General features: G+C 44.3%; 1 protein-coding gene across 1 annotated transcript; it reads right to left on the bottom strand.

Annotated features, from left to right (window-relative positions):
- Window positions 1-6,874: 6,874 nt before the first annotated feature.
- FANCF (FA complementation group F) lies at window positions 6,875-8,285 on the bottom strand. The gene has a single exon (XM_049820239.1). The coding sequence runs from the start codon at window positions 8,268-8,270 to the stop codon at window positions 7,131-7,133; it is 1,140 nt and encodes a 379-aa protein (XP_049676196.1). The 5' UTR covers window positions 8,271-8,285; the 3' UTR covers window positions 6,875-7,130.
- Window positions 8,286-10,570: the final 2,285 nt, after the last annotated feature.

Raw genomic sequence — 10,570 nt, 5'->3', positions numbered from 1 at the left:
TAGTAGTAAGAAATTCTAGTTTCATATGACAGAAATTATTTTCTGCACTATGGTCATCGTGGCGTTCCCTTAACATATATTATCTTTCAACTTCAACAGGGTTTTGTGCACATTTATGAGGAATAAAAAGGAAGGTGCTTGTTGGATTTGGGGGAAAGCAAACCTGTAAACAAAAAAGCAAAAGACTTGGGCAAACTGGAGGTGAATTCAGTGCTGAAACAAACTTGAAGCATATAAACAGACAATGGGTCAGATTATTTCACTGGTAGAATCCAGCAAAAAGCATCTTCTTACCCAAGAGTGAGTAAAAAAAAAAGATCTAGACATAAACTGAATTATGATATTTTCTTGCTTATCATTTCCAATGCCTGAAGATCCCAGCATAGCTGTCAAGAGCCCTAGTTTCAGATAGGAAGTGTTCCTCTAACCCAACAAAAACTTCCAACTAGGAAGAATGCTAAGCATGTCCTCACAAGCACCATCAACCCTTCTAGGATACAAACAGAACTGCTTTGGTAGGACACAAACCCTGGTGGTGTTCCTGTAGGCAGGAAGAGAACCCCATGTGTTTTCCTAAACTTTTGGGCCAGACCAAGCAGCTGACTGTCACTCTTAGTATACTGTTAAATTTAGCTTTCCTTACACCTTACGTAAAAGAAATTTAAGCTTGAAAAGAGATACCGTTTACAAGGCAAATTATAAAACACCTGAACTCAGCAACTTTCACCTCAGCATTAACGTATAGGCTGTGAGAGACGACAGTACACCATTTTCTGTCAATAGCATAATGATTTAAAAGCCTTTTCCCCAGGGCATGGCATCCTTTCCTAGCTGAAAGGGCAAGCTTAGATATTGCAACATTAAGCAGCTGATGAATGACCTTGTTGTCACACTTGTTTTAGGGATTGATCATGTCCAATTAATTCCTAGAAGAAATCAATTGTTCTTACCTAGCTCATTTACATTAATAAGAAAATATTAATGACTTCACTGTCCGTAAGTATTGGAAATAGAGGTTGCATTTACATTTCGGCTTGATGGTGTTTCAAGAGGATTCATTATCTCCTCCTACGAGGGGAAAACAAATAAACCCACACAATTTTCCCCAGCTAATCAGGATTAAAATCAAGCATTTCTGTATGCATTTAACTGACAATTGGATCATATAACAATTAGTCTTGTATTGCTGGCTTATTTTTATGGGAGTAATTTTTATCATACACAATAGAAAGCACGTAATCATTTTCTTCCATTGCTAACTTTACGTTGAGAGAAGCACTACGTACAGAAACTCAAGACCACAATTACCATTTCCTGTTCAGATAGTCATAAAGTCTAACACACCATAGGAGGAAGAGGGATACAAGTGTGCAGGTAAAGTAGTTCATATCATTTCATTCCTGGAAGCGATCCTTAGGAAAACATGCATACTGGATCTTTGTGGTGGGATTTAAAACTCACGACGACTGCCAAAAACTTAAATAAAGCTTTATCAGATGCTGGGATTAGCCTCTTTGTGAGCTACACACTATGAATAGCCCATGTCCAAGCATTCATCCTGGACTTTCTTCCCAGAGGGAGAAATATAATAGGAAGGTGCATTTCAAGACAAAATTCAGAATTTGATTGCTATATTCTCTGTTCAGTGCATACTGCTATCATTTCTGGTAAAATGTCCTAGTTAAGGGTTACAGTAAATTGATCACCTAATACTACAGGAATTTATCATGTAATAGAAAAGGAATTTAAGAGCCGAATACCTAATATTATTAATAAAACAGGTCTGTGGATAGAGAGAGTTAGGGGATACAGTTTATATTATTACCTGATCCTACATTAAATTAAAGAGCCGGTAAAATCAGAATTGCAAGGACAAAATAGACCCTCAATGGGATTTTTCAGTTGGAAACTTCTAAGTGGGTAGCACAACAGTGGGTATTTACCCCCTGCATCTCTTCTGCCTCTAGAAACCGCCCATGAGCTTGGATTCTCCCCTTGGATCAGAAGCCCAAGCCCATCTGTGCAGAGAGACTCTGCTGCCACCCTCTGTGGTATCTGAGATGATTCAAACACTAACTGTAAATAAAATGCCAACCACTCTAATTAAACGTTTAGGGACAAAGATCTCTAGTGGTGAAAGAACTGACACAATGAATAACTATTAGGATATAAATACATATGGAAAGTAACATCAGTAAGTCTAAGGTATTGGCACACAAGGAATTAAAGTGGTGTTGGTACATGAATGACTTCGATATTGAAATAGTAGCTATGTTAAGCGGCTTAACATCTTCTGGGGCTACATTTGAAAAATGATAAAAGAGAATGCATCTTAACTATGTGTTTATCTCTCCTCTAGTTCATTGCTATGGACATCTTTTTCTCTGAGACATTTAAAAAAGTATATAGGTAAGGGAGAACAAACGTGTAATTGTTTCCAGGTTGTCTATCGTCTCTTAATCCAAAACTCAGTACAGGCACATAACTGATTAATACAGAATGATGTGTTTGGTCAAAATAACATTTAATCCCTCATGAGACAGATACAATACCGAGAGCAAACAGCTTGTGAGAAGGATTTATGTTAATTATTAACAGATAAAAGGCTATTTTTCCTGACCGTACTTGTGATTGTTCAAGTCTATTTTATACCAGGGCAGACAGGATATTGTTCTTTTGCTCTCATCTCTGCAAGAGCCACATCTACTTAAATAAGCAGAGTTTCCTACTCTGCACACACAGCTACATTTCTCATTCACTACCTTAATATTCTCACATGTTAAACCATTGATCCAAGCGGTCATTAGGGAACAGAGAGGCTGAGTGCTTTAGCAGAGCAGCCAAGATCAAATCCAAAGTCTCTTGGTTTTATTTTTTTTTTAATCGCAACATTCATAGATCCAATGCTGACCCCAGCAATAGCAAAGGCACTCAGTTTTGGTGAAGGGGAACTGTAGCCATTCTCCAGGGCCATCAGAAGAGAGCAGTTGTCTCCCTTTTCTCCTCACCATCTCCACTTGCATTTATTTATTTTTCTGTACTCTGCCCATCAAACTGAACAAGCTTCTCAAGCAGATGATCCCTGCACCACTGCTCTTTGCTGTAGTCTGCGTAGCAATGGTGTGGGGCCTTCACTAGCAGTCTGCAACAGGTCATTCATCTAAACTGTTCACAACAAATAAAATTTAGCTTTAAATCTTTCATTTTTCAGAAACAGCAGAACTAGAATTAGCCATACAACTTTAACTTAGCTTTCTAGTTAAACACTACCTGAAACTACTACTGCCATATGATCAAAATATTAGTCTGTCTTCATGACCTAAAAAAAGATTCTCTTACACACAAAGGGGAAAAAAAAACCCCTACTACTGCCATATGATCAAAATATTAGTCTGTCTTCATGACCTAAAAAAAGATTCTCTTACACACAAAGGGGAAGGAAAAAAAAAAAAAAAAAAAAAAAAATCACTCATCATTGTCACTGTAGAGCAAGAACATTAGATCCTTATTCACCTGAGGGGTGGGGGAAAGAAACCTTGCATGCAAAACAAGAATTCATTTTAATGGATTGTTGGACTTGAAATTCAGAATGTGCAGTTGAAATGTAACACGTGTTCTTTCCGTCACAATCAGGCTCATATATTCATTTGGATGGTACCAATCTGCTTGTATTTTTTTCCTAAATGAACAATTTATTCTACACCATTTGTCCTTGTGCTAGTATCTGGATACATACCACAAATTACTAGAATACAATTTGTTTTCTTCTAGATTTTGCTTAGTACAGTTATTACAAGGTAACAGACACGTCACAAGAAAAATAAGAAAAGCAACTTAATATCCAGACATCTCCTACTATGTCACTTGTGGAGAGTTACAGTACTGTTTGATAAAAAGCAAAATGTTTTCCCTTTACTAAAAAAACAAACAAACAAAAATATCAGTGGTAGCAAAAGCTATCCATCTTAGCTATTTAATGGGCAAGTAAAATCCTGATTCACTTCACAATCCTTACCAATCTTCTGAAACAGGAATATATCAGTTTTTTCAATTATCATTTTAATAGAGAACACAGCAGAGATCTGTTTCTCTTCATCAGTAAAAAAAGGGAAGAAGTTGGTAAGGGAAGAGGCTGTAGTCTGTCATTTCTAATATCTTACACCTCCCATGACAGTTGAGATCGTTTAGGTCAAGAGTTTGCAAATTTGGGCTGCAAACCTCAGCATACAATACGAGCTCCAAATACATAGAGGGAGGAGGTTACAGACATCACACTTGTTCCTTTCCTGTTTACACTTTTATTAAAAAACGAGTTCCAAAAAATTTTAATCAAGTGACATTTGCACGGCTACCTGGCAAACTCAATGAGCATGCTGAAATAATAGGGGATGTGGACTGGTGCATTTATTTCAATAAATGCCATATGGATTTTGGAATTCCGTAATCATGGATCTGGCACTTCTTTATAACGTATTTGGGACAGATTAGAACATTTTTGCAAAATTGCTATAACCAGGTGCTTCTGCCTCACTGAGGCTAAACCACCTTTTACTATTCAGGTTTGCTATAAAGAGGACAGAATTGGAAATCAAGTACATATGGTCTACACTGGCACATCTCTTGCCTGTCCCTTCCCGATTATTACTTTACGTTCTTAATAAAGTCACACTGAAGGGCCTATTACTTCCTAGCTACTCCAGTAGAAGATTCTGTAGCTGCACTTTGCTAGTAAAAGACGTAATGATACATTACTTGGAAAGAAGACATCTGTCTTTGTGAAGTGAATTTTATAAGAGAAAGCTTAAGTTTATCAAAAAGCAAGACTTGAAATAGTGCAAGTACCAACTCCCTACAAGCATCAGATTTATTCTAGAAATAGTTAAAAACTGCTAAGAGACTTAACTCATGGTCAAGATGCTGAGTACATTAGGAAACACATCCACCCTGACAAGCAAAACCAAGACTTAACCCTCATTGAAATTTGTCACAGACACTCAGGTACCTGGGAATAGTAAGTTTTTAAATAGTTGAGATCAATTATCCCTCACTAAGAAAGGGAATGCCAGCAGCTTCTACCAAACTTTTCCCATTAGATCTCCATGCAGAAGAAGGAGCACTGATAAGGATTGTTTTGTTACTATAACATTTGTAACATTACTGCAACATTTGATATTTACCCTCAACATAGAGCCAGGGAGAAAAGAATGACTTCGACTAGTATCTTTGGGTATATCATTCATCAAGAACCTCTGATAGCAAAAAGTATTCTAACAGACAAAAAACTTTATGCCTGTTAAAAGCGTTAAGAGCAAGTTCAAGTGCAGAGTTTCCATACCAAATGCCAAAACTACATAACACAAGGAACTGTGGCTAGACAACATAAGTTCAAACTTCATGCTTTATACTTCTAGCAGCTTTAAACGCTTATAGACAGTGTTCATATTTCTTTCAATACCACAGAAATACTGACTCAGTCCTGAGGTCCACTGACATGGTGCAGTCTTTTAAGACTAACCACTACCACAAGTTCCATGGTGGAGGGGGGGGAACGGGACAGGACACACAACCTCTTTTAAGAAAGAGCAAGACAACTGCCACAGCTGTAGCTTTTAGAATATGTTAATCTGCAGATCTCCGTAACTTCATCACCTCACTGACATGATGTAGCAAGAAATCCAAAGAAAACAGTCATATCTTTGGTAGGAGATTAGCAGCATGTCCTTCTAACTACTTAAAGCATGCTGCCCTCGAGTATCTCTCTTGTTTTAAAAGAGGGGGAAGAACACAAACTTACGTATGTCTACAATTATTTCCATGCAAGTTAAAATAGGCATTATTTCTTTTCCCCCTTGTACTTGCCCCAATGAAATTGTTTCCATTTCAAAATCACAGGATCCTTCCCACTCTAGTTTTGTGGTACAGAAATATCTACCACAGGTGTATCACTATTTTATGTTGTAATACAGACTATTATTCTAATTAGCTTCAACCCAGTTTACACTTTTTTTAAGATCATTTGCTTTTTTAAGCTTATAAGCAGAAGCAAAGCACCTTCTAACCCTTCCTAAAGGGACTTCAGCAACAGAAGAGAGAGACAGACATGTCTCAACTGATCTTGAAACTGTAAGACTATGGGGCTATAGAAACTCCTTGACAGGTACTCCACACAAAAGATTAATGACGACCTCTTTTTGTGGTATTCACATACATTTCCCCCATCTTTCTCAACTACTGAGTTTATCATACTGCTCGTTTTTGCTAATACGAGCTTACAGAGCTAAATACACATGAACATGTTAGCTCTGCATTACAATACTCATTTTAAATGACAGTGTTAAGGCAAGATAGAAACCACCCTGATCAAGTTTTGTTCATGTAAACCGATTAAACATACAATGAAGAAAAAAACCCTGACATTTAATAAAAAAGTTTGTTGTCCACTCACTTTTCTGTTCCACAAAACAAAAATAAAAATCATGTAACAGACTATGGAAAAGGGAAGAAAACCACATAGAACACCCTACATTTTACTGCTGTTTTCTTAGGAAATACTTGCATATTATCATATAATACAGCAACTAATTAAGCCTTCCAATTCTAGAACTTTTCAATAAGCTTTCCAGTTGGCTTTCTCTCACCTTCGCTTGGACCTAGGGGCTAAGTGGTATGCAAGCGCTATAGAAGCATGCAAGCGGCCACCAGAACAGACACCCCAATGGAGACAACCACTACTAAATGAACCCTGAATTTGGGGGGTTTGTGTTTGAAACTCCACCTTCCCTTTGAGCTTTTGGTCAGCCTCCAGCAGTTAGAGACACAACTACCATGACCATATCCAAACTGTAACATTTTCTAAACAGAACACTACTCTATATTTGAAACAGAAAGCATTTTCTTAATTTTATTAGGTGAGCAGCAAGTACTGAAAAGAGAGACATCTCCTGCAGTGACCAGAATTGACAGCGCAATTACAAGAAGGCACCAGGCCTCCCTAAAAGACTTCACATGCAGTCAGAAACAGTGTGATCTGCAGTCACAACAATGCTTGGGTTTCAATCTCAAGCGAGATATGGTTTTCTTGCCTTTCATATCAAATAGATTTAAACAGATTTGCTGGATTTCAGAAGTTTTCATGTTGCTTTTGGGTTCATGCAGTGGCGCTTTGCTTCTTTCCTCAGATATTCCTCTACTTCCATCAGTAAGTCAGTCCACACACTCAGGCCACAGACTGTAAAGTCTCCATCCCGTGCCTTCAGGAGTTTCAGAGCAGCTTGGGTCTGTCCCCTGAGCAGTGCAGATCCCTGACAGAGGCAGGTAAAGCGCTCCCTCAGCTCCTCCCAGGACAGTTCAGCTTTGTCAAGACAACTTTTAACCCACCGTCCCTGCAAGGGGTCATAGAGCAAGTGGCTTCCCCAGCCAGTTAAGAGGTCCAAATAAGGTCTGCTGAACTGGGAATAGTGACCAGCTAGGGAGGCAAGAAGGGAGCCTGGGAGAAAAAGGCAGAAGGCAGAAAACCGCTCCAAATTCCCCACCAGCCAGGAAAGCAGGAGCCCGGCAACGCCTTCATCTCCCGTTTCACTCGCCTGGTTTCCGTCTAGGCTCTTCCCATCCCGACCCCCGTCTCCGGCCTGCTCAGCATCACTCCCCGGCCTCAGCAGCAGCAGCAGCAGAGCCGCCGCCACCACCTCGAAGGCCCGGGGCTGGGGGAGCTCCTCCAGGACACCGGACAGCCAGCGCAGCCGCCCCGCGGCCTCCCCCGCCGGCTCGGCCTCCCGCACCTCCTCCCGGAGCCGGCTCAGCAGCAGCTGCGCCTCCGTTCGCGGCTGCGGCCCCATCTCCTCCGGGGCCCGCGGCGGGCCGCCGGGCAGCGCCAGCAGGCGGGAGGCGGCCTTCCGACGGGCGAGGAGCGCCAGGCTGCAGGGCTCGGGGCCGGCCTCCGCGCCGGCGGGCTGCAGCAGGCTGTGGATGAGGCGGCGGCAGGCGGCGGGAGGCAGAGCGCGGTTCTCCAGCAGCGCCAGGCCCAGCAGCTGCGGGCAGCGTCCCAGGTGGGGGAAGCCGAGCAGAGGGCTCGGCTGACCCCGCCGCAGCCGCCGCCCGAGGGCCTCCCGGAGCCGAGGCCGGGTGCGGAAGCGATCGTGGAGGTGCTGGAAGTACCGGCCCCACTCTAGCGCCCTGTCCAGGGTGAGGGCGTCCCAGTCCCGCACCAGCGCGGAGCGGGAGACGGCCAGGAGCGCGGGCAGCTGCTCCACCTGCTCCAGCACGGCCTCCATGGCGGGCCGCCCCGGCCTTGGCGCCACCGGTTTGAGAAGAAGTCCCGCCTCCCGCCGGGAACGGGAGCCAATCCGAACCGGGGAGGGAGGGGATTTGTAACTCTACTGGCTGACTCTGACGTCAATCCGATGGCGGATTGATTTGTCGTTAAAGGAGACTTGAACCGCATTCCCGCCTCAGTCGTTTGTGTCTAATCCCTCAGCGAAGGGCGGGGGGAAATTGAGCCGAATTAACGTGTTTAAAAACCGAGAAGGATTAAGAAGTTAAAGAAACCCAACCCAAAACCCACACAAACCCTAAGAGGCTTAGAATACGCCTCAGAATAATGTTCCTAAATACCCCTTAAAAAATTGAAACTCTTCAGCAGCGAACATCCCCTGCCCCGAATTTGGGGGTATTTTCCGATTTCTGGGGTACGCCCCGTCCCTGGAGGGTGGCTATGGCCGAGCCTTAGAATACGCCTTAGAATAATGTTCCTAAATACCACTTAAAAAAATGAAACTCTTCAGCAGCGAACATCCCCTTAGAATACGCCTTAGAATAATGTTCCTAAATACCACTTAAAAAAATGAAACTCTTCAGCAGCGAACATCCCCTTAGAATACGCCTTAGAATAATGTTCCTAAATACCACTTAAAAAAATGAAACTCTTCAGCAGCGAACATCCCCTGCCCCGAATTTGGGGGTATTTCCCGATTTCTGGGGTACGCCCCGTCCCTGGAGGGCGGCCATGGCCGAGCTCAGCACCTTGCTAGGGCCGAACCCTGCTCTGCCCACACGGCTGGGCTCCCCCTACTGACCCACTGATTAATGGCTTCGTAGCTCATTAGCAGTTCCCCAGGGTACGTGGCTTTCCCCGGGTACCCACGCCAGGCCTCTGGCTGCCTGCAGAGGTAACGGCTTACGCCTACCTTGGCCTTCTGGGCGCTGCCACAGCCAGGGTTTCCCACACGGACCAACCGCCCAGACAGCATGGTGGAAATGTGCTGTAATCGCTCCTCTCTGTAGCGAGGAGAGGCGACCCCTTCTCCCTTTCCCGCCTCGGCCAGCTGAAGGACAGTTTTAGATGGCAGGCTGAGGCTCTTGGGCGTCGCTTGCAGGATGGAGCCTGCCTGCTGGTTGCGACTGTTCCCGGCTGCTTCCCTCACGCCCGCTGCCTCAAGCGCTCCGCTGGGAGATGGGTCTTTTCCCTCCATCCTCATCCCCATGACAGACCTGTCACGCTCAGCGTTCCCTCGGGTTGGGGAAGGCAGCAGGCCGACCCGGATTCTGGCAGCTTGCGCAGGTGCCCCCTGCGCCTGAGGGGGTGAAGCAGTGTCGGGATGGCGGCAGGGCGCCGGAGCTGGTAGGTTTGGGAACTTCTGGGTTCTCTGCTTCTCAGGGAGTTCGCGAGCCCCGTGGCATGATCCTGGCCACTGAGCCGGCACGGAGGCAGCGGGGAGTCCTGGCGAGAGCCCGGTGCCGTCGGCTGGGCCCGTGAGGAGGCCTTCCCTCCTCACCCACGCCTGGCAGGACGTGGCCCCACGGCCCACCCCCTGGGTGACAGGAGTGAGGGGCCACACAAATCCCGCTGCCAGCCTGCCCGAGCAGCTACTTTGGTAGGGGATTTCTGAAAGGCAAGAGCAACACCGGGCAGAGTAAATGGGGTTTGACTGGAATTTATTGCAGGAACCGGCAACAGAAACCAAACCGTAATGCTGTCAGCTACAATACTGTACGGCAAACCGCAATGCTCTTCCTCTTATGCGGAACTCGTGTTTTCTTCCATACATCTAAGTGCTGGAAATGGTTTCCCCCGGGTTTGTTATCTAAATGGATTGCATTTTGGGGTGATGGGGTAAGCGTGCATAGACTCTCGACAGCAAATATTCTTTAGCTCAAATAGTAAGGGGGACAACTGTTATAGCCACTGAGTTACACCAGACTTCAAATTAATGTGGGTGAAAGACAAGGAAGAGGCCCACAACTTGCTTCTACTGCTTTTTCTTTTCCACTGAGGAAAACTGCAGAGGGTGAACAGGGCCACTGAATGCATTAGAGTCCCGTGCCTCGCTAGGAACGTGCTCAGACCTTGTCCCCTGACCACAGACCCGTGCCCTAAAGGTAACTGCTAGCTGTTGGTGACTGGCTTCTCTAAGTCACATCATACTTCCAAAATAAAACAAAAGAGAAAATAAGGAAATTCTAAGTGAGGGTTTAGATACTAGTGTCCCCTCTTCAAACGCTCTCCTGGATTGCCCTGGATGGTTGTTTAGGAAAGATCTTTCTCAAGTACTCTCAAGAAAACAGAGCTGTCATC

The sequence above is a fragment of the Accipiter gentilis genome, chromosome 17, assembly GCF_929443795.1.
Source record: "Accipiter gentilis chromosome 17, bAccGen1.1, whole genome shotgun sequence".
Taxonomy (NCBI): domain Eukaryota; kingdom Metazoa; phylum Chordata; class Aves; order Accipitriformes; family Accipitridae; genus Astur; species Astur gentilis.
This window is presented reverse-complemented; position numbering and strand designations above follow the sequence as displayed.

What these genes read in the sequence shown, in the direction of transcription:
- FANCF (XM_049820239.1), bottom strand. Translation starts at nt 8,270, where the DNA reads ATGGAGGCCGTGCTGGAGCAGGTGGAGCAGCTGCCCGCGCTCCTGGCC.